At 39.1% G+C, this 25,193-nt stretch overlaps 1 protein-coding gene across 1 annotated transcript in view; it reads right to left on the reverse strand.

The window, feature by feature from the left end:
* Pola1 (DNA polymerase alpha 1, catalytic subunit) overlaps positions 1-25,193 on the reverse strand; it is a 310,463-nt gene that overhangs the window by 277,680 nt on the left and 7,590 nt on the right. Inside the window, exons 3-15 of the mRNA XM_051142383.1 lie at positions 23,337-23,433; positions 21,118-21,198; positions 20,398-20,513; positions 19,875-19,937; positions 18,913-19,005; positions 18,406-18,493; positions 17,937-18,138; positions 17,670-17,848; positions 10,974-11,086; positions 9,616-9,732; positions 7,844-7,918; positions 6,874-7,012; positions 4,387-4,541 (exon numbers count right to left, since the gene is read on the reverse strand). Of these exons, the coding sequence (XP_050998340.1) occupies positions 4,387-4,541; positions 6,874-7,012; positions 7,844-7,918; positions 9,616-9,732; positions 10,974-11,086; positions 17,670-17,848; positions 17,937-18,138; positions 18,406-18,493; positions 18,913-19,005; positions 19,875-19,937; positions 20,398-20,513; positions 21,118-21,198; positions 23,337-23,433 (1,518 nt within the window). The remainder of the gene's footprint in view (positions 1-4,386; positions 4,542-6,873; positions 7,013-7,843; positions 7,919-9,615; positions 9,733-10,973; positions 11,087-17,669; positions 17,849-17,936; positions 18,139-18,405; positions 18,494-18,912; positions 19,006-19,874; positions 19,938-20,397; positions 20,514-21,117; positions 21,199-23,336; positions 23,434-25,193) is intronic.

A 25,193-nucleotide genomic window follows, 5' to 3' on the forward strand; every position in this document is an offset into this window, starting at 1 on the left:
TGTGTGCAGGTATCCATGGAGCCTAGAAGAGGACATTGGATCCTCTGGACCTGGAGTTATGGATAGCTGTGACCTAAACGACATGGGTACTAGAAAGCAAACACATGTTCTCTTCAAGAGCACCATAAATTCTTAGCTATTGGGTCACCCTTCCAGCCCCCTTTTAACTTTTTATGACCATATAGTGGGGGAGGAGGTCCCCCTTCAGTCTTAGACCTAGGGGAGGGGAATAGGGTGAAAATGGGAGGGAAGGAGGAACGGGAGGATACAAGTGATGGGATAACAATTGAATTGTAATCTGAATAAATTAAATTTTTTAAAAACCAAATATTTAAGTAGATTTAAAATTGAGGAAAAATGATTAAAATTAATTCCTATACACTCATAATTGGGTTTAACTATCTTTTGTTTTTTCTAGAACTATTTCAGTATGAGTCTTTGAAGGTGTGTTAGATACACAACTCAATACAACTGATATTTTGGGCCAAATAATTCTTTGTCACGAGGGCTGTCCAGTGCACTACACTGGACAATGCTAAGACTTACTCACTAGGTACTAGTAGTGTCATCCTTGTTCCCCACGTATTTCTGAATTATATCAACACATCTCTAAACATTGTAAAATATACCTTCAACAGCCAAATCTTACCTTGTCAAGAACAATCACTCTAAATGATCACTTTTTAAAATGTAGTCTTTTTTTTAACTTAAAAATCTTTATGTGCATGTGTGTGTGTGTTTATGTGTATAGATGTTTTGCCTTTATGAATTTCTGTGTGCCATATGATGTTAAGACCCTATTACAGGACTAGAGAGATGGCTCGGCGGTTAAGAGCACTGTCTGCTCTTCTAAAGGCCCTAAGTTCAATTCCCAGCTACCACATGGTGGTTCACAACCATCTATCATGAGATTTGGTGCCCTCTTCTGGTATACAGGCATACATGGAGGCAGAGCACTATATACACAACAAGTAAATAAATATTTTTTTAAAGACTCTATTACAGCTGGGTGTGGTAATGCACACTTGTAATCCCAGCACTTGGGAGGCAAAGGCAGGCAGATTGCTGTAAGTGCGAGGCCAGCCTGGTCTACAAAGTAAGTCCAGGACAGCCAAGGCTTCATAGAGAAACCCTGTCTCAAAAATAAAACAATAAACAAAACAAAACCAAAAGACCCTATTAGAAAAGACATCACATATTTGAGACATAAGACATGAAAAACTCAAGCCAGTACCAATCTGGAAGTTTCATCCATGCATGCTCACTTTAATAGTGCCAGAAGGTTATGCTACTACTAGGAGAGAAAAGTATTGAATACTCTTACCCAGCTATAACCCTAGAAGCTGCTAGCTTAGAGGCCAGAAGCGAGCATCCTATTCCCTGGGACTGGAGTTAACAAACAGTTGTGGGCTTCCATGTGGATGCTGGGAATCAAACCCAGACCTCTAGAAGAGCAGCCAGTACTCTTAACCACTGGCCATCTCTCAGCCACACTCCACCCCCGGTTTATATTTGAAGAGGGTTGTTTAAACCTTTTCCTGTCTCTGCAATGTCTACAAATTCAGTTAGATCAAAAAACTTAGTCATAACCAGGTTCATATTCCTAGCACAATTTTAGATGTGCTTATTATTTCTATTAGAAGGCAGACAAGCATGTATTGTCTGTTTCTCTCTGATTCAGTGATAGTAGTGGCCACTGGTGATTATTACTGAGACCAGTGGTTCTCAACCTTCCTCATGCTGTGACTCTTTAATACAGTTCCTCATGTTGTGGTGGCCCCCCAAACCATAAAATTATTTTGTTGCTATTTCATAACTGTAATGTTGCTACTGTTAGAATCATAACTTAAATATCTGATATGAAGTATATCTGATATGTGACTCCCAAAGGGGTGATGATCCACAAGTTGAGAACCACTGACTTAGACCCATTTCCCTAAGAATTACAAACTGGTAAGTTTTGTTTACTATGTACTGAAAACTTCTAAGAGCAATTTCATACTTCAATTAGCTGGCTTCCAGAACTACTTATCCCAAAAAAGTCAGAACAAACACTGATTCATTTATTTTTATGTTTTCAAATGAGTTTGTTCCCTAACTTCCCTCATAAAGTGACTAATGTGGTGGTATTATCTAACAGCACCATTAGGAATTTATGTATCTGACAGTTCTATCTGTAGCAATTACTCTTCTGGTGCTCATATTGTCCCATATTTTCCCAGAGGGACAGTTTTCAGCTTGTTTCCCGAGTCAGATGCATCTTCAATAATTTTTACTATTGCCCTTGCTTTTGGCTATAACAAGATGTTCCAGGTTTATCTTACACATTTCGTGCTCTGAATCAGGCTTTTCTCCACAAAGCCCTATTTCCTTTGTGAAGAAATGGTATGTGGAAAAATCACTCTGGGATTAAATATTTCTCTTCTTTTTAACCAAGTACTAATTAAACCTTTCCTCAATGCTTAATTATTAACTCTGGCAGTCTACTATGTTAACTGTTATTTTAAAGATCAAGGACAGTGGACAGAGCTCAGTAAATGAGCTTATCATATGCAAAATCTTAAGTCAATCATTAACACTATAATCAATCAATAAGTGATCAAACTATATACTAAAAGAAAACATTACTAAAATGCTATTTTTAAAAACATAAGTATCAAAAAGACTTAGAAGCAAACATGGAGGAGCTTTGATTAACCGAAGTAACATTAACACATCCATGAAAAACAACAAGCTGGGTGGAGCAGTCATCCTGTAGCTGAAGCCACTCAAGCAACTGGTGAAAGGAATTCATGACCCCAGACATTCAAGACCTGAGCAACATAGTAAGATCTAAATTCGAAAATAATAATAGTAACAATAATGAATGCCAGAGATTAAATCTACCAAATACTCTACAAGTAACATGACAGAGATGGTTCAGTGGGCAAAGCCTGACAACCAGAGTTGTACCACAACACACACAGAAAATGAGACTTCCTATGAGATCATCAACAGTAGCTGTTTAATTATTCCTTATCACTGAAAAAAAAATACTCAACGGGGATAGACGGGAGCTATTGCCATTTAAAAAGAAATTCAAGAGGTATAAAAATTAAACGTTCCACTGCAGGGTATTTGATCACACTGTGACCCCGACTTGTGTTATTTGCTGGAAAACCCTGTTTTGTGTGTAGTGTGGCTCAACCTTAGCACATGCCTTTAATCCAAGAGCATTCTGCTTGAATACTATAAGCAGGATTAAACAGGTCAAGAGGTGGAGCAAGCAACCAGTTGACAGGAAGTGAACATAGGATTATTTTTTAAAAAAAAAACAGAAGTCAGGAGAACGGATAGAGAGATGTACAGGAAGTAGAAGGGAGGGACATTAATTAAGTCTGAAGGAGGTTGAAGGAGGGTTCTTTCCCTGCCTCTGAGCTAGCAAGCTTTTACCCGACTTTTACCCTAGCATCTGGCTCCCAAGTCTTCATTGGTAAAAATAAAACAATTGAGATTTTGTTTAAAAAGAAAACAACATCTATGACTCTCTTGTGTAAATCTGAAGTTAAACAAATCAACTTTTTAAAAAATCATGAGAAACAGATTCTTCCATGTATATGATGGAAAGTATAGACTGTATTAAGGAATCGTGTTAATGGTATTATGTAAGAAAATGTGCATTAAGTAGGGGGTAGGGAGGTGTCAGTCAATTACGTGCTTGCCAAGAAAGTATGAGGATTGAGTTTTGATCCTAAATATCCATATAAAAAAGCCAGGTATGGTGGCATGTGCCTGCAACCTCGGTGCTAGGAGATAGGCAGATCCCTGAAGTTCCTTCGCCAGCCAGAGTTAACAGGATTGATGAGCTTCAGGTTCAGTGAGAGACTGTGTCAAAAAACAAAGGCAGAAAGGGCAACCAAGTAAAGGCACCCAGTGTCCACCTCTGGTCTTCACATGCACAAATGTGCGAGCATACTTGTACACAACCTTACTAACAAATACATACACTACAAACACACATGTGAGTATTTTCAGAAGTATACCAAAGTATGCTGAAGTAAAATGACACTTTAATACTTAAAAAGGAAAAGGGAAAGAGGGATATAAACATGTGTCACAAAACATTGCTAACTGCTAAACATATGTGACTGGCATAAGGAGTGCATTACATTATTTTCCCCATGTCTACTTTAAAAACAAAAATCAAAATATTTCCAGCAATTTAAATCCTTTTTAAAAAATGTGTAATACCAGGCAAATTCAACTCATTCTTTAAAACATGGCTTGGTGCCAAGTTAGTATCCTTTCTCCTCCAAAAAGAACAACTTGCTTTTGTAGGAAAGCCGTACAAATTCAGGCAAGCATTGTATCTAAGGCATAAGTACAAAATCTGTCCTTTTTCTTTACCTCATGTTCATGGTTCTTTACATTTTGCACTGTCGTCATGCTGAAAGACATCACGACAAGTGGAGGAGGACTGCCATCCTTAATTACATTCACCAGGTCTGGTTTCAAAGCCACTGCCTCAAATTTACACCAACTGATTGGCTGATTCAAGAGCTCTGAGAAAGAATAGATACAACACATCAATAACTTACTGAAAAAGGAAAGGTGCTATAATTATGACATTTTTCATTAACAGATATTCTTCAAGGCTATCATCTAATAAGAATGACATATTGTAACATCTAACTAAATATGAGCCACATTAGTGAGTGGTATGCTAATCTTTGTGTGTGTGAATATACTTATGTTCATTTGGGGGGAAAAGAGGGGGTCAAAAGCTTCTTTTTTTTTTTTTTTTCCTGAAGAATCCAAGATCAACTTATAAAAATAACAGCTGCCTTAGAGGAACTAAAAACATTTTTAAGGGGCTGGAGAGATTGCTCAGTAGTTAAGAGCACTGGCTGCTCTTTCAGAGGACCAGGGTTCAATTCCCAGCACCAACATGGCAGCTTACAACTGTCTAAAATTCCAATTACAATGACTCTGACATCCTCACACATACATGCAGGCAAAACACCAATGCACATAAAATAAAAATAAATAAATCTTTAAAAAATGTTTTAGGGCATGGTGGTGCATGCCTTTAATCCCAGCACTCAGGGTGGCAGACACAGATGGATTGCTGTGAGTTCGAGAGGAGCCTGGTCTACAAAGTGAGTCCAGGACAGCCAAGGCTAAACAGAGAAACCCTGTCTCAAAAAAGAAAATAAATAAATAAATAAATAAATAAATAAATAAAATAAGCAAAAACAAAGCCGGGCATGGTGGCGCACGCCTTTAATCCCAGCACTCGGAAAGCAGAGGCAGGCAGATCTCTGAGTTCGAGGCCAGCCTGGTCTACAAAAGCGAGTCCAGGACAGCCAAGGCTAAACAGAGAAACCCTGTCTCGAAAAAAAAAAGAAAAAAAAAACAGCAACAACAAATGTTTTAGGAGATATGAAGACAAAACAGTATCCTAGATAAAAGTGTTAAAAACATCAGGTAACAGCCAAAGAGTCCTGTCTACATTAGGTTGTGATTTTTCCTCTCCCCCCAAAGATCAGCAATTCCCTTTGGAGAGCAATTGTACTGTATCAGCCAGGCTAGAAGAACATGCAAACAACAAGATAATGAGGGACACACCCCACACAACTGGCTGCACTAAGGCCTTCCTCAGAGTAAATTGCCATGTATTAGAAAGTGATTCCAAGTGTACTATCTATAATCACTCAAGCAAAACCTTCAATAAATATAAAAGAGCAGTAGAAGCATTAAAATAATTAGCACAATTCATTAACTTCCCTTTTAAAAAATCTAAAGGGGGTCCAATGGAAATTCCCAAACAACCCAAGCTGTTGCTAATACAAAGGGTTACGCTCTGCAAACTGACATGAGGACCCCATTTCCAAGGACAACACCCACACAATTCATTGTAGTCTCTTTGGTACAAGAAAGTACTATGAAGGTTACAAAAAGAGAATCATGGAAGCCAATCCAGCCACAAAACATTTGATATACAATCTGTCCTGCCTCAAAATATGCTAGTGCAATGGTGGCACAGAACTTGTAGGAGTAGCCAACCAAAGTCTGAATTGACTTAAGGCCCACTCCACCCCAACACTGCTTTAGTAACCAAGAGCCAGAGACTAGATAGCCTAGAGAGCTAGGGTAAAACCAGACAGTACTAGTGGATTTTTTTTAAAGGTCAAATGACCCCTTATGATATTCTGCTATACTCATAGATCAGTGCCTTATCTGGTCATCATCAGAGAGGCTTCCTCCAGCAACAGATGGGAACAGATACAGAGACCCACGGCCAGACATTATATAGAGAGAGTCTAAATGGGTGGTCTCCATCAAATCTTTCCTTTCAGACCTCAGGAAATCCCATGGAGATTGTAATAGACAGAGGGAATGGAGGACAGCAGGGGAATAAGGCCCTCTGAATCAACTAAGCAAGGTGCATATTGGCTCACAGAGACTGAGACAGCAAGCACAGGGTGTACATGGGTCTGCACTGGGTCCTCTGTATATATATTACAGTTTTATCCTTGCTATTTTTATGTGACTCCTGATTGTTGTAATAAGAGGGTCTCTGGTTCTTGTGTCTGTTCTTGGGACTCTTCCTCTGTTGGATTGCCATGTCCAACTTCAATATGATAGTTTTAGCTTCATCTTATTCAATTTTATTTTGTTATGTTTCATTGTTATCTCTTAGAAGCCTGTTCTTTTCTAGTGAGAGACAGAGAGTGGATCCAGAGGAGAGAAGAGATAGGAAGAAACTGGGAGAAGTAGAAGGAGGAGAAAATATAATCAGGATATACTGTATGAGAAAAGATTTATTTTCAATAAAAGTAGGGAAAGTAAAGAAAAAAATCTATCAGGAATCTACTTAATATTTTTCCTTACGTGGATTTTTTACTTCAAGCCAGCACGGTCCTTTGATCTTTCTGTTCATCAAGAAAAGTTCCAAGCTAGACGTGTTGGTTCCAAATACATGAGAAAATGTTTCTCCTTTTAAATTCTGTGGAAGCTGTGGCACTTCTGCCTGAAAAAGAAAAAACCTTTTTCCTGTTTAAAACTATTATTTCACATTTTCCAGTCAATATCTGAAATAAACAAAGCCTCTATGGAGCAACAGAAGAACCCTTTGATATATATGAAACATAATTTGCTACAAATGAAATCCAAAACAATTCACAGTGGGGAACAAAAACAATTCACGACGACGACAAAATAATGCATCCTGATGACACCCATTAGAAGAAAAATAGGACAAGAAGCTCCCCTGAAAGAGAATTTCTGTCCAGAGCTTTTCTGCCTCACTGATAAAGAACAACCAAGCAAGCACCACTCCATTGGAAGAATGAAAGCAATACAGTGGAACTCCCTAAAAATACTTCCATATTATTTTTCATCACTCTTGTCAAAAAAATTTAGTAAAAGTTTCCCTTTTTCAACATCAGGCTCAAAACACCAGAAGAGAGGTAAAAAGGTTACAGTCCAGTTAATTAAAACCCACATCAATGACTTTGCCTCTCAGAGGAGCAAGAACAGGACTGTAGCAATGCTCCCAACACTCCTTTCTCCCCTCTCCTCTATTTACAAGCCATTACAGCAGACTAATGACATCCAACTCCATCGTGCAGCATACCTATTCCACTTGACAAACAGTTGTGCTCTTTCAACTTGCTTATTTGAAGATGTATACTTGAAAGCCATTACAACCTATGCTACATTACTTAATTTTACCAATTTCAATTATTCATGAACTATGGGCTTCAGGAACCCTGCCATACTCCTCACTGAAAGTCAATTTAAGGTTCAAAGATTTTAAAATGTCACTCTAAAGCAAATCCCACAGTTTTCTTTGACTTACCGAGTATCTAACTTCCAAGTACTCAGATTTTTCCGGAACATCGGGTATCTCAAAAGCATAGTTCTTTTCCACCATCTGGGTAAGAGGATATTTTAAAATTATCATGGCAAAAACTTTGCAAAAATTAAGTTGGCCAATATGATACACAAATAACAGATATTCCCATATTTAATCATCAGGAATCTAGTATCCTAACAACACAAAGTAACAAAACAAAAGGCACCTTTTCTCCTTTCAACTAAAACCCCTAGTGACAAAAAATACTAACAAACATCTTGAACACTAGAGAACTTAAGAAACAGTTGCATACAAGGGAAACAATAAGATTGATTTCTTACAAAGTTAATGCATTAAATCATTGCTACTATTTAAATTAAGCAACTGCATCTTGCTGAAATAATGAAACGGACATTATAAACTCAGCTCATATGCACTGAGTATTGGCTATGCGTCAAAGACTAATACAGTATGATTATCACCTAATATGAATTAAGGTATTTAACTCTTCTTTTTAAAGGTTTTTCCAGACAGGGTTTCTTTTATGTTATCTTTGCTTCTCTAGACTTGCTTTGTAATCTAGCCTGACCTCGAACTCACAGCGATCCACCTGCCTCTGCCTCCCTGAGTGCTGGGATTATAGGCATGCACCACCATGTCCAGCTTATTGTCTTGATTTTGGTAATCTGTTGATGCCTTTGGCTATAAATGTGAGGACTGTAATGCATTTAAAAATACTGGCTAGAGGCTCAGGAGTTAAGAGCACTGCTTGCTCTTCCAAAGGCCCTGAGTAAAATTCCCAGCAACCACATGGTGGCTCACAACCATCTATAGTGAGATCTGGTGTCCTCTTCTGGCCTGCAGGTGTACATGCAGGTGAAACACTGTATACTCAAGTAAATAAAAATACTGCTTATAAACAACTATAATAAAGGGAGATCAAGTTCCTAAGCTATCACTCTTAATTATTTGAGCTTGAAATTAACAGTCATCTTTAAAATTCCAGAAATAGTACACAAACCATCACGTTTGATCACCATTACTGCAGCTAGACAGTAAAAAGAAACTCTTAAAAAAAAACTTTCAGAAGCAGTGTATTATGATGGTAACGAACGTAGGTGCTAGGTCTGGATTGCTTGTGCTTTTAGGCTTTGCCCTGTTGTGTGCTAGTGTGTAACTATGGGAAGTACAGATTTACTTTTCTGTGCTTAGAAAGGGGCCATATTGCACATCAGAGTTGCACTAAGAGTTAAATCATGAGCAGGTGTACAAAGTGAGTCCAGGACAGCCAAGGCTACACAGAAAAACCCTGTCTTGAAAAACACAAAACAAAACAAAATCAAGACAATATACCACACAGATCACACAAATAGAACATTGTCATTCTATTAGAAGCAATATCATAGGCATGAATTTTTAAAGGCAAGGCATTATTCATCCATCCTCTTAAGAAAAATTTATTGTAATAACAAGTATAAATAAATCACAACAGTTTCTTTTCCATTTCAGAACAGAATCACATGGTATGCTGTGAGCACTGGGGGCAACTGATTTGCTACAAATCATCTTTTTATTCAAATTCATGACTATAATCTCATAAGTGATTTTTAAAGTACTTTTTACAAATCAAAGATACTGTTTCTACATTCATACCACTGAAATTTCCATTTAATGAGTTATAACTGCAGAAGACATTCTGCATGAATGTGCAGTAACTATTTGCCAAGTCAGGAAGTAAACAAGAACCAGAAAAAAACACAGTACTGAATACAAACCTTGGACTTGAACTTCATTATTTTATATTTTGTTGCAATTCTTGAATCAAATTCTTCATAAACATCCTTCATTGTAACTGGAGTTGTTGTTTCTTTCCCTGTGTTTGGGTCAATTTTCTGTTCTCCCATGGAGAGAAGAATGAAGGAAGCAAAGTATAAGTCTTCTCAACCACAAAAAAACAGAAGCCTAAATCAACTTTCACCACCACTCATTTAAACACTGACTGGCATCCTATTACAAATGCCTGTGACGACACAGGCCTACGAAGTATATTAAACCCAATGCCAAATCTTCCATCGCATTATAAAAGCCAATCAGAACAAAAATGACCAATCCTCCAAGATGGGAACAACCAATGTTTTAAATTCTGGCCCAAAAGTATCACAATTCAATTGAGATGGAAAGTAGAGATGTAAAAGCTCAGACAAAGAGGAAAAAAATGGAAACTACTCTGATAAATAGCCATGGAGATGGTGCTACTGCTGCCCATGAAGCAAAAGCAAGAAAACTGAGTCGTGTTTCAGAGACTTTTAATCACGAGCCCAATTGTTATTTAAGAGAAAAGTAAGAAAAATCCTTACATATATTTTAAACATGTATTCTTTTTTAAACTATGTCTATGAAACTGGATGCAGTGGTACACACCTTTAACCCAAGCAACTCAGGAGGCAGAAGCAGGCAGATCTCTGTGAGTGAGGCCAGCCTAGTCTACAAAGTGAGTTCCAGGCCAGCCAGAGCCACAAAGTGAGATTCTATCTTGAAATCAAACAAACAACAAAAATATTTATATCAGGCCAGGCGTGGTGGTGCACACCTTTAATCCCAGCACTCGGGAGGCAGAGGCAGGAGGATCACTGTGAGTTCAAGGACAGCCTGGTCTACAAAGTGATTCCAGGAGAGCCAAGACTACACAGAGAAACCCTGTCTCCAAAAACAAAAACAAAAAAAAATTTATATCTATGTGTACGTATGTGTATGAGAGTGCCAGTGGAATCTAGAAAGGGTATCAGATCTCCTGGAGTTGCCAGTGGTTATAAGCTACCCGGTGTGAATGCCAGAATCTCAACCTGAGTTCTCTGCAACAGCAGTAACAGTTTTCAACCTCTAAGTCATCTTTCCAATCCCCAGCATTATATATTTTACACTTTTATTCTAACAAATTATACAGTTATACTTCATTTCTATACTTTTCTCCACCCCTAAAGGACTTGCTGATGAGTGAATGGACAATAAGTAGAACTAAAAAGAATTGGGGTTGTAGAGAATTCCTACTCTGCAGAAGGACAGAGTGCCAGGACACAGAATGTGTGTCATAAACAACTATTAAAAGTAAAAGGTAATCATCACTAACACTTACCATTTCACGGGGAAGAAAGTAGAGTGTTCGCTCAATGTTTTTTACCATAACACAACAGCTCACATGGGTTTTGGCTGATTCAACCCATACTTTGCCAAACAGGAAAACTACACCTGAAAAAACAAAGGAAAACAACAGGAAATAAAAGCTTTAAAGTACATCAAATTTAAAGGGACAATTACAAAGGTGCAATGAATGTGTTCACGTATCTATACCTTTGTGAGAACTAATTTCTAACCAACCACTCCCTAAGGCCAGTTCACTGGTCTATACCTAAGGCATATACATCAACATAATGGTACAATCTGTGACTACAGGAGAAAGGGGCAAAATAATTCCATAACTTGGTATGAATTCTTTCACTAGAGCCCAGATTACCCAAACTTAAGAAGAACCAAGTATTTTCTAATAAATCTGCTTAAAACCTCTTATGAGAATTGAAAGCCTGAAAATAGTATTCTAAATTGTTTTTCACTTACATTTACTGACAAAATCTATTATTTGTGCATAAGAACAAGTATAATATTAGTATTTTTCCATATGCAAAATTATATTTAGGAAAACGTTTATATTTCATACCTCTTATTCCACATAACACTAAAGTCTCAAAATACAGTTCCCTTATTATCTATTTTATTATGCTTATCTACCTCACAAGCTACTAAAACAAAACCTAGCTAGTTCATATCTCTGTCCCCATCTCTTTTATTTGGTGTTTCAAGACAGGGTTTCTCTGTGTAGCCTTGGCTGTCCTGGACTCACTTTGTAGACCAGGCTGGCCTCGAACTCACAAGAGATCTGCCTGCCTCGGCCTCCCGAGTGTTGGGATTAAAGGCGTGTGCCACCAGGCCAGACGTCTTATGTTTCCTACTATTGATTCTTCTAAGATCACCAGGTAATAAATAGTGTAGCATTAAAATAATTCCTTTGCAGACATCAAGTCACTGTTCTTGAAAACTGGCCATCAAGGAAGAACTCCAAAGACTTGATAGCCAACTCAAGAGATGGTCAACTTTTCAAAATCCCAGGCTCTATAAATTTTGAGTAATCAACACAGCCACTCACACAGCTGTTGATCTTAGATACTAGGAAAATTCTGACACATGCAAAGGTTACTGTTCACAAGGCCAATTACCCTAGTTCCACAAGACAGCTCATCAGGGTTTTCTTTTGTCACTCATTCTGGCAGAAAGAAATAAGACTGTCTAAAGATTTTCATTTCTGCAGACGATTAAAATTCTTACAAGGGTTGTGTGATTTTCAACAAGGAGGTGGGGGGTACAAGTGGGGAATATAAGGAGAGGGAAGGAGGTACTGGGGATGATTTAAAGAAAAAAATTCAGAGTAGCACAGAAAATTAGAAGTCATCCTCACAACAGTTAAAGATGAAAAAACAAAATTCCATGCAAAGAAAAATAAAGACCCTAATATTGGATTCAAAGATTCAAATAGCTCATTTTACAGTCAAACTAATATCACACTTCATGCAACACATTTGACACTGTTTATGCCTCATTTGCCACAAAAAGATCATGGTAAACAAAGATTACATTCCCCCCAAAGTTACTAGCTAAAACCAGGTGCAGTCAGGATTATTCAACCTTGAAAAAGTCATAATGAAGACAGGATATGTTCCAATATGCAAAGAGTAAAATTCTTTTCATAATTATGGTTCATTCAGCAATAACTGACTGACTTAGAATCTGGAAGAAAGTGAGCAACAATAACCGGGTCTTTAGGCATACTCCGTTCTTATTAGCAGCATTGACTTCACGAAAGCTCAGTGATCATTACCAGCTATAACGACGAAACTGTTCAACCTCCTAAGATTAAAGCTTTTAGAAGCTATTTTATTTAACCCATTGGCATCATAAACAGAAAAATATGCCACTGCAGAGGACACAGCTTGAGAAGTGTCACAGAAGAGGAAAGTGGACTGAGAGTGAGAAATCGAGACTTATGGCAGGAAAGGACTAAAAGGGTCCTTGTCTTTTGGAACCTTAGTTTTTTGTTTTTCTTTCTTTCTTTTTTTGTTTTTGTTTTGTTTTTTGTTTGTTTGTTTTTTGTTTTTTGTTTTTTCAAGACATGGTTTCTCTTGTGGCTGTCCTGGAACTTGCTTTGTAGAGCAAGCTGGCCTCGAACTCACAGAGATCCGCCTGCCTCTGCCTCTGCCTCTGCTTCTGCCTCCCGAGTGCTGTGATTATAGGTGCGAGCCCTACGCCCAGCCCGAACCTGTTTTCTAAGCGAATGAACAGTCCAGATAATTTGAGTCCTTCTTCTGAACCAGAAATGTCCTTTTACCATAGCAATTGGATGATGGAGAAATAACAGATTCTTCCCATTGTTTAAAATGATGATGAGTCAAAGTAGGTAAGGTGGTACAGGTCTATAGTTTTAGCTACTTAGGAGTCTGAGATGAAAGGTTTCTTGAGTCTAGAAGTTTGTCAGAGTGATCATTAACCTCAAAAAATAATAACTGCAAAATATGTCCTGTGCAACGTAGCTCAGTATGCCTAAGTTCAATCTCCAGCATGACCAAAATACAGTTTATCAGCCAAAAAAAAGTCTGTGGATAACAAATCACTTTGCCCTAGCTGAAGTGAGTTGGTTAAAATAACATTTCTGAGCTTAACTTTAACTGCCTTAAAAATTAAGATAGGGCCACATATTACCTAAGTGATTCCGCAAAAGCAAAAAAATGTTTGCTAAGAGGAAGTATATTAATGGTCTGACAATTCCCCCAGGAATCACTGACATTGTCTAGGTAATATCAAGTTATCTTTCTTTAAATCAGGTCTCCAAGTCATCCTTCTTTGACACGTGCTTTACTAATAGTTATTCTCTCTAGTTTTATTTGGATGCAGTCTCTGGGAAATCACATCTGTATCCACCACAGGCCCCAAGAGATCTAAATGCAGACAATTCTATTTCAGAAGTATACAGTATTTTACACTAATCAAGTAGACCATGTTGATTTTGATCATACTGACTCTCCTGGATAATATTAGATCACAGGAAGTTATCTCTTAATCAAATCTATAAAATCTGTTTTATGCCAGGTGTGGTGGCACATGCCTTTAATCCCAGGACTCAGGAGGCAGAGGCAGGTGGATCGCTATGAGTTTGAGGCCAGCCTGGTCTCCAAAGCGAGTCCAGGACAGCCAGGGCTACACAGGGAAACCCTGTCTTGAAAAACCAAAAAAAAAAAATCTGTTTCACCAGTTTACCAGGATGCAGATGTAAATATGCAAATATCTGAGATTTTTAGTATTTATATATTGAGAGTGGGGAATACAGAGGTCAAAGGACAACTAGCAGGAGTTAATTCTCTTCTTTCACCATGTAGGTTGTCTCAGGTCACCAGGTAAAGGCTGCTAAGCCACTTCACCAGCCTCTCTACAGAGACAATGTGGAGGATAGTGTCTTTATGCTGCCTATAACACCTCAGTTCCACAGAGCTAACTTTCCCCACAGGTCTTCAGAGAAAATACAGAGGGCATGAACCCCAGGGCTAACAAAGGCAGCTAGCTAGTCAAATGTAGTTTTTATATCCACAGCTAATTCATTCTGGGCCAAACGCTAAGATTCATTAGGCAAATGAAAAGTTATTTTCCCTCCTATTTATAAGCGGAGGAGGTAAAGATGAAAAACACATTTCCACTACTTCATTTGAGGGCACTTTTTAAATCCTTAAATTAACTAAAACAAGAAAGGTTCAATCTGGTAGCAGACACACAGATCCAGGAACAAGCACAGGAAAGACATCTGTTCAGTTCAAGGAGGACCTTTTCAGTTATTTGTCTGAATACAAATAACACATACAAAATTAGAATAACTAGCCAGGAGCAGTGGTGGTGCACACCTGCAACCCCAGCACTCAGGGAGGCAGAGGCAGGTGGATCTCTGAGCATTCAAGGCCAGCCTGGTCTACAAAGTGAATCAAGGACAGCCAAGGCTACACAGAGAAACCCTGTCTCGAAAAAATAAAACAAAAACAAACTTCTAGTACCACAATGATGTTCTGAGCTACTCTTAGGTGATTTTTACCCTACAAGAGGGAGTAGCAACATCTCTCACTGGGAAATCCAGCACTACAAATTCTTTTTTCTTTTTTTTTTTATTTTCTTTCTTTTTTTGTTTGTTTTGGTTTTTCAAGCCAGAGTTCTCTGTGTAGCCTTGTCTGTGCTGGACTCGCTTTGTATACCAGGCTGGCTTCGAACTCACAGTAATTTGCCTGCCGCTGTCTCCTGAGTGCTGGGATGAAAGGTGCCCACCACCACTACCCAGCAAGCATTACGGATTCTTTTTTTTTCCCACATTACAGATTCTTAAAGAATATTCTCTTTGTTTTGTTCTTGGGAAGCCATTTTAACCAGTCCGTTCCTAGCATTCACAGAATTAGTTCATTAGAATAACCAGGGAGAAGCCTGGAAGTGGTGGTGCACACCTTAATCCCAGCACTTGGTAGGCCAGCTTGGTTGAGAAAACACACACACACACACACACACACACACACACACACACACACACACACACACACACACACGAAAAACCCTGTCTTGAAACCCCCCAAGAAAAAAAAAAAGAATGACCAAAAGTATTTCCAGTTACCTGCCCCCATATAATCTACAAAAGGCTTATGTCAAAATAAAGTTTAAAGACATATTTACTTTTCTTTCTTTCTTTCTTTCTTTTTTTTTTTTTTTTTTTTTTTTTTTTTTTTTTTTGAGACAGGGTTTCTCTGTGTAGCCTTGGTTGTCCTGGACTTGCTTTGTAAACCAGGCTGGCCTCAAACTCAAAGCAATCGACCTGCCTCTGCCTCCAGAGTGCTGGGATTAAAGGTGTGCGCCCCCACACCTGGCTCTTATTTATGTTTTTCATTTCTACCTAATGACCATGATCCAATTACCAGCACCTGTACTCTGACTGATCTTCAAGACATTCAAATCTCCATGCTACCCCACTCCAGCCTCCATGAGCATATACACATGGACACAGACAGACGGACGGACGGACACACACACACACACACTCACACACTCACACACTCACTCACATACACAAAATCTCTTCTCCACACATGCCAGAGCATTCTTATTAAAATGTAAAGTCAATTATGAGACTATAACACACTGCAATTAAGCCTTCTGACATTCCTCCAGTATTCGTTGAATGAGGTTTAAAGTCCTTGAGGCTTTCAAGGTCCTTCAGTGCTCAGCTATGCTGGTTACTTTTATGTCAACTTGATGCAAGCTACAGTCAGTGAAGAAGAGGGAACCTAAACTGGGAAAATACCCCCACCAGATTGGCCTGTGGGCAAGCCCATGGTGCACTTACTTAATAACTGATGTGTTAGGGCTCAGCTCACTGGGGATGGAGGCACCCTGACCTGCTGGTCCTCAGTGCTACAAGAAAGCAGGCAGAGTAAGCCGCAAGGAGCAAAAAGCTAGTAAGCAGCACTCCTTCATGGCCTCTGTATCAGTTCCTGTCTTCAGGTCCTGCCTTGAGTTCCCACTCTGACTTCCCCAGATGACAGAATACAAACTATCAAAGGAAATAAACCTTTTTCCCTCCAAGCTTCTTTTGGTCCTGGCGCTTTATCACAGCAATAGAAACTATAACTGTAAACTAACCTTTGCCCTTTATCATCAACGTCATCAATTTGGTCATTTCCAATGGTCTAATAATCACCCAGGCCTCCTTATCCTCTGGCCCTCTTTCAGGTCTTTGCACTTATTGTTTCCTTAAGCTAAAGTGCCTTTACCTTAGCTTAGTGTGTACCTCATCTCTCAGCTCAGAGTTCAATTCTTTTTAATTTTTATTTATTCTTCTTTCATACAATACACCCCAACTGCAGCTTCCCCTCCCTCCACTCCTCCTAGTTCCCCACTACTTCCCCTCTCCCCCAGATCCACTCCTCCTGTTTCCCTTGAAAAAAGAACAGACCTCCCAGGAACATCAACAAAATACAGCATAACAAGATACAATAAGACCACGCACAAACCTTCGCATCAAAGCTAGGCAAGGCAACCAACCCAGTAGGACGAAAAGGGTCCAAAGAGCAGGCAAAAGAGTCAGAGACTCCCCCCAAAACACCAAGCCAACAACTATAACATATGCAGATGAGCAAGCGCAGACCCATGCAGGCCCCATGATTGCTGCTTCAGTCTCTGTGAGCCCCCATGAGACCTGCTTAGTTGATTCTATGGGCCATGCTCCACCAGAGTGTTCAATTCTTAAGACAAGGTCAGCTGGTCACCATCCAATACCACCAACTCTCAACCCACTTAGAATGTTAAGCTTCTATATAAGGAATTTGTCTGGCTTGTTCACCCTCTCCCACCACAGTCTGAATGTTCAGCACACAATGGATGCTCTCTGTTGAACTGGGAAAAAAATTAATCTCGGCATGATGGCAAATGCCTTTAATCTCAGCACTGGGGCAGATCCACCTACCAGAGGCAGGTGGATCTTGTGAGTTCAAAAAACTTGGTTTATATATCAAGTTCCAGGACAGCCAAAGCTACATAACAGAGAGAACCCATCTCAAAAAATAATAATAATTACTTTTAAAAGAAATAAATTAATGTTTAATTCTATTAGAAAAACAAAGCCAATCAGTTTTTACTAAAGAATGTAAGGGAAAAGGTGCTACACTCTAATAATAAAGTCTAAGATTACTCTAGGTATGATTACCTGGTTGGTTGTATGGATCTTCATAAGCATCCAGCCAGTAAAATTGAAACACTTGTTCATCATCTGCCCCTTTTACCAATGGGAGGTGACTGGAATCCACTTGAACTTCCTGAGCTAAGAAACTGTTTTCATCCTCCTGATCAATGTACCAACAAGAGACATCTGGGAGAAAATTTTCTCTGTAGAAATCACATTTTCAAAAATTTTATAAAATCCAATAGAATAATTAGAGTACTATTTTTCAGAAAAATCATAAAACATACTTACAAATAAGATGTGGTCCCTTTCTTAGGATCTGCTTCATGTTCCACCTTCTCTAGTGGCTCACTCTCTTGGTCCCAATTCTTGGCAGTCACAGGGTCTCCATCTACCTCCTCAGTATCCATGGGTTCATCAAAGTCACCGTCTTCAAACTCCATTAACCCTGACTCCTGCTCATCTTCTGGACTCTCTGGCTGGGCCAGCTCTCCTGTAGATATCACCATATATTCTGATCACGTGCCAGTGCCATGGGGCACAAAGCTTACCCAACAGAGAAATAACAGTCTTTTCCTACATTCTATCTGTACTTCTCTTTAATCTTCATGTTGGATGCTTTTAACTTCCACTAGCATAAATCCAACCTTTCATGCTTACATGTGCCACCTTCAGCATCACTCTCAGCCCCGTATCACCAAGCCTCCATGTGTGGCACCACTGTTCAACAACTTGCACTATTGCCTAACATGAGACTTACCAGCAAATTCATCATGTTTAAGAGGAATGGAAGTTAGCAGAGGCTCGTTCCTGAGGACAGGAGAAGCAGGTTTTCCTGAAGGAATTGCCTGCAAATGTTTTTAAGTGTTTAGGCAGTTAGAAGTGCAGACTAAAAATATGCAACTGTCCTACCCTGACCAAAGATAATGACAGTTCCCACTTATAAAAAGATTTTATGTATTACTAATGTAATGGCTTCAATTATTTTACTGTTACCTGGATTTACACAAAAAATACTTGTTTCCAGGAAGAAAATTATTGCATTTAACACAGTTGTAATACCTATAATAAACATGTACTAGTTACTACAAAATTTACTATGAAAAAAGCAGACACATGCTATTTTTGAAATTCATGAAACTGTATATTGAATGGCAGTTCTAATTTAAAAGAGACAAAACAAATTCAAAAGCATCTACATCATATAGGCAAATAAAACAAATTTAAAGGAGCAATAAATCAAGAAGGGTGTTTTTACCGACTTTACCTTAGGGGTATGCACCGAGAAAGGATTGAGCAAAGCTCCAGTAGATCTTTTTTTCTTTGGTATCAATACAGGTGGTGGAGCTATCTGAGATGTCTAAAAGAAAGGTGAAGACAGACATTCACTGTCATGCCTGGTTTACCACATAATAGAAAAAGTACATTTGTTCTTTCATACCCAATAAGTAAAGCATTTTTCCTTCCCTCCCCACCAACAGGATCCATGCTTATGCACTGCAGTTACTATAGCAACAATGATACAGAAATCACTAGAAAACCAGAATAGATATTTAACCCATCCCTAAATTTTTTTCTTTCAAGCATTTAACATACTCTCTTCATTTACCCTTCCAGGTATTACATTTCACATCCAACAAAATAGAACTACAAAGTGTTGGTATTAGTCAATTAATCAGTACTCACTTAGAAAGATGTATACTTCTAAAGAAAAGCTTAGTCCTTATAAAATATGGCCAAATCTCAAATTTACATTATAACAGAGCCTGTTTGAGTTCTATCCAAGGCAGCTCACTTATTCTTCCTTCACCCCCACTCAGAATTCAGAATAGGGCTCTCATGCCCAAGTGTGCAGATTGACAGGCTTCAATCCATTTACAGAGCACACACTATAGCAACTGAATACAAGGAACGAACAGTCACAGATGTATTCGTACTACTTCCAACACACACACACACACCCACACAGCCCATCTACATAATAATCTTAGAGCAGTAACAGCTGGAAACGCCTCACCTAAAATGGTGAGAAGAAACCTAAAACAGTGAGAAGATACTAATTTGAGGGCTCTTGGTTTTTTGTGTGTGGTGGTGGGGGGTAATTTTTGTGTGTGCATGCATGGGAACACCCCAGCACTTTTCTTTCTAGTGACAGCCTGCTCTGTATATTAAACTGTTTCTTTAACTTGTGTCCCCTGCATATTTTACAACTCTGGGAAATTCACTTACCTCAGTGCTCAGATCCTGTAGAATGTCACCTAGCAGATCATCCTTGGACAGGTCTACTGCTTTCTGAATATTATTTAAAATAAAATTTAAACAGCTTAAATGAGAGTGTTCTGGATTGAACATTTTCATGCAGACCACGCATACATTTCTGAAAGGGAGACCCTACCCCCATCAGTCCTTCACTGCTCACTCTCATCTACGACTCACATTTTAACAATCACCTGTGCATATTCAATTTTTGAATTTCTACTCTCAGCCTCTATTTTCATCTTTACTCCGTGACTTTCTTGCTTGTCGCTAAAATTAAACATACTGTCATTTCAGCTTTTCTATTCAATGTTCTCTTGTCTCCTAAGTTCAAACCACTGCAGTGCCTATATTCACATAAAACCTAAATTTACCTTACTAAGTGCAATTCATAGAACGTTACTCAAACATGTATTAAACATACCATTTGTGCAATGAAAGATTAAATTCATTTCACAGAGGGAAAAGACACTATATAAGGAAACATGAAACTCACATCTGTAGTTTTCTTCCCAGCACTAGCAATGAACAATGCCTTGATATTGTTTGGTTTTGTCACTGAAGGTTTCTTTACATTCTTTCTGTCCCTTCGGTTTGCTTTGCCATCACTCCCTATTGAAAAAGAAGTGTTCAGAAACATGCACTAGATGGAAAACTGAAGCCTACTCACAGTCATTCATTGTCTGTACATGGGAATTTAAGAAGAAAATAAGAATTCAAAATACAAAATTGAGAAATTCTGCACAAGGTACACAGGAAAGACTTAAGTGAGATAAATTGAAAAGCATCATGTTTTAAGTAACTTTATGATGTAGTGGTGGGCTGCATTCATAGCTATCCTGGGACACACGTTGAACAAGCTTAACTGTTTTTCTACCATACAGTTACTAAAGTGCTAATATTCTAGGTATACCACCTCAGTAGGAATTATAAGACATTACTTATTGTTGCATCCATCCCTCAAAATCTGCAATTCTAAAATTACTAAAAAACTAAAATTTTTAAATAAGTATACAAGACCAAAGTCTTTGGATAATGGGGACATAAGACTTTATTTCCTGCTGAAATTTTGCTACTTACATGTAATTTTCTAACCAACTTTTCCTCTATTACAACATATTCTCAAAGGCAGGTTGTATCATACTGCCAAGTCATTTCCAATTTTGGATAATTCTTCAAATCTCAAAATGACATTTTTCAAAACAAAGTGTAGTACCTTTCCCACAGGTGTCAAGTGCATCATCCTCAAGGTCATCATCAAAAATCTCTCGGCCATCTTCCACATAGCCTGTACCATCTGAAAGAATAAAATTTAACATTGGAAACAAGTTTCCCAAGGTGGCCAAAAGCTAGCATAGTGATACATCTCCGTAATCTCAGAGCTGAAGAAGCTAAGGCAGGAATATTACCAGCTTGAGGTCAGTTGGGGTTGCAAAATGAGGTGGAGGCCATCCTGAGCTACAAAGTAGCAAAAAAAAAAAAAAAAAAATGAACAGTAATATTTCAGTCGTGGCCCAAAACTTCAAAACCCAAACACTTCATACCTACTCACTCTTTCTGGTCTGTTCTAATTTAAGTTTGGTAGAATACTACACAAACAGGTGTTATAAAAGGTATAACAGCCGGGCGTGGTGGCGCACGCCTTTAATCCCAGCACTCGGGAGGCAGAGGCAGGCGGATCGCTGTGAGTTTGAGGCCAGCCTGGTCTACAAAGTGAGTCCAGGATGGCCAAGGCTACAGAGAAACCCTGTCTGGAAAAAAAAAAAAAAAGTATAACATCCACACAGCAGGTGTAGAGTCAAACCCTAAAGATATAGAGCATATCTAGCTAGGTGAGCTAGAGAAGTGATCTGACCCACAGGGTAAAAAACTTTGCCATAGAAGGCTGCTTTATAGCCATTTTGCTCTACCAAAAAAAAAAAAAAAGAAAGAAAAACAAAAACAAACAAACAAACAAACAAAGAACCTACAAGCCCTGAAAGGCACTCTAATTTCTAAGAGAAAACTAGCCACACAGTAGTCAACATTCTTATGCCAAGAAGTCAGATCCTGTAAGCAGGAACCACTGCATTTTATGCAAGAACAGTATGGCCAACCTTAACCATGTTTTCTGTGGCTCAAATAAAATCTCTCATCTACAACCTGTTGTAATCTTCACAGCAACTCTGGAAAATAGAAAACTTGTGGCTTAGTGATATTAACTGACTTACCCAAGGCTAGTTGCAAAATGGAAAAGGCAGAACCCAAAGCTTGTCCCTTATTTCCACAGGCTATGGGATGTGTGTTGGATCCACAGAATGGGAGTTCCTCACTAGTCTTCTTGTAGAGGGGAACACTGATGACTGAGTCTCCTATCTAAGCATTCCCTCTCAGTTCCTACATGGTCATGTTCTAGGGGATTTATTCTTGGGTATATGCAGAGGTTCTCCACCTTCCTAGTGCTGCAACCCTTTAATATAGCTCCTCATGGCTGGAGGGAGCCCCCCCCCCCCCGCACGCCTTTAATCCCAGCACTTGGGAGGCAGAGGCAGGAGGATTGCTGTGAGTTTGAGGCCAGCCTGGTCTACAAAAGCGAGTCCAGGACAGCCAAGCCTACACAGAGAAACCCTGTCTCCAAAAACCAAAAATATATATACATATATATACATGTGGTAGTGACCCATTAAGTTATTTTCATTGCTACTTTCTAACTGTATTTTTTTTTTAGGGTTCACAGACTTTATTGGTTCAACAAGAAACAGCAAAAGGAAACGTTAACTATCATTTCAGGGGCATCATCCACAGACGTGAAAGCCATCTTTGGAAAGCCATAACTGTAATTTTGTTACTGTTATGAACTGTAATGCAAATGCCTGATATGCAGGATATCTGATATGAAACCACACAGGTTGAGAACTGCTGTTCTAAATGATCCTCAAATCAACTTCCTATTTTTATGCTTCTTTTTCTTTAAGGAATATCTAAACAAAAGATATAATCCGAGCAATGCAGGCTGTCAACCAACCCGACAGGATCCAGAATCACCCAGTGGATAAGCCTCTGGGCATGCCTATGGGAAGTTATCTATTAAGGTTAATTGAGGTGGGTACACCCATCTTAAGTGTAGGCAGCCCCATTCCAGGGACAGGGACCTTGGACTGAATAAATAGAAGGAAGCAAACTGAGCACAGAGCATTCCTCTCTCTCTACTTCCTGACTACAGATACAATGTCACTTCTGCCACCATGCCTTCTCAAGGATGACGGACTGTGGCCTCAAACTGTCATCTAAAGAAACCTTTCCTTCCTTAAGTTGCTTTCATCAAATATTTTATCACAGCAAAGAGAAAGATAACTAATAAAAATGCCTCACATCTCCTCAGGCATAGCAACTGCCCCACATGACAATCAAGAAGTAAGTAACACAGTGCCTAGCAGGCAATTTCCTCCCACATACCGTCATCCACGATCCAGTCATCATCCTGACGTGCCTGAACCAGTTTCGAATACTGCTCTTCATCAACTTCTTCATAAACACTTGTGAGGTCCTCAATCTGCCATTAGAAAGTTTATGGAAACGCTTCAAATGGAGTGAAAGTGTTAAAACAATTCTGATGAAAAAAAAAAGTTGTCAAACTGAAACTGGAATGGCAGCCTGATGGAGGAGCTGCACCCAGATCCTGAGTTCTGACAGGCAACACCACTGCAGGGTTGTCCTTAAATAGACATCAATTAACTTAGTATTCCTTTTAGGTGGGTGTTAATATAAGATATTAAATGATTCCATTAGCATAATACACTTGTCACACCATCAATTACTCATCTACTTCATAAAAAACAAACTGGATTATAGCCAATTCGTCATTAGCTGCTTAGGGGATTGTTCATATAATTTCTAGACTTGTTTTTCCTACACCTAACAAACGCATATACCACACCCGTTCACCAATAACTGATAAATGCCCTATAAAGACACCCATTTTAGTAACGGTTCAATTAACTAATTAAAATGCAAAGGAAATGCCTTACTCATCTCTTCCAAAAATGAGCAAAACAAATGCACTGTATATTCTGCAGGCAAAGAAGAAATGGGTTTTAGGTGAGCTGTTTGTCTTAACACTGATCCTCCCTGAATTTCAGGTCTTAAAAATACATGGGGACCCCTAAGTGGAAAGACCCCTAAGTAGCAAGCAGTAAATCCTGAAATCACAAGGGCTGCCTAACTGCCAGAGGTTCTGAGCAACTTGACTCACAAATATGAATGAAAGGATCATCAAACCACCTCTACACAGTTAAAACAATAAACAGAGCAAACGCACACCACTGTTGCAGCTACCCATAGTGATAGGCCACTGACCTGCCAGACTAAGAATATGGCAGATTGGTTATCAATAGTTTATAGATACCTCATTTAAAACTGCCCTTGAGCTGGGTGTGGTGGCACACACCTTTAACCCCAGCACCTGGGAGGCAGAGGCAGTCGGATCTCTGTGAGTTCAAGGCCAGCCTGGTCTACAAAGTGAATCCAGGACAGCCAAGGATACACAGAAAAACCTGGTCTCAAAAAAAAAAACAAAATACAAAACAAAACAAAACAAAAAAACTGCCCCTTGTGAGTCTGCCTTTTTAAAGGGGAAATAACAAAATATACCAGAAAAGCTAAGAGCTTAGAAAAACTTGAAACACAGAGCCTTGAGAGCCTAACAGTTAACAGGTAGCTAGATTTCCACTATACAGAATAACTGTAAGATGGAGCTAAAAAGAGATGGATCAGAAGCTTAAGAAGATCAGAGCTCCATTTCCAGCACCTACATCAGATGGTTTAGCCACCTCTTAACTCCAGCTTCAAAGGATGCAACACCCTCTTCTGGCCTCCAGGGGCATCTGCATGCACATGTGCAAACACAAGGGCAGGCACACATACACATATTTTAAAAGACACAAGGAACCATTTTTACTCTATCTTCTGCATGCATGTGACTGAGGCAAGCACTCTATCACTGAGCCATACCCCTAGTCCAGCAGTGTCTTTAAAGAAAAATAAGCCAGGTGTTGGTGGCTCACGCCTTTAATCCCAGCACTCAGGAGGCAGAGGCAGGCAGATCACTGTGAGTTCAAGGCCAACCTGGTCTACAAAGCAAATCTAGGACAGCCAAGGCTACACAGAGAGACCCTCTTGGGGGAGGGGGAAAGGCTTGCGCTTTTGTTCAGCATGAACTCTTTTTTAGAGACAGCCACATAACACCAAATTTTGAAATGCACCAAAGAACTCCTTCATAGAAATGCCTATGTTAAGCCAGACATGGTAGGGCAT

Source organism: Acomys russatus, chromosome X (assembly GCF_903995435.1).
Source record: "Acomys russatus chromosome X, mAcoRus1.1, whole genome shotgun sequence".
Lineage (NCBI taxonomy): Eukaryota > Metazoa > Chordata > Mammalia > Rodentia > Muridae > Acomys > Acomys russatus.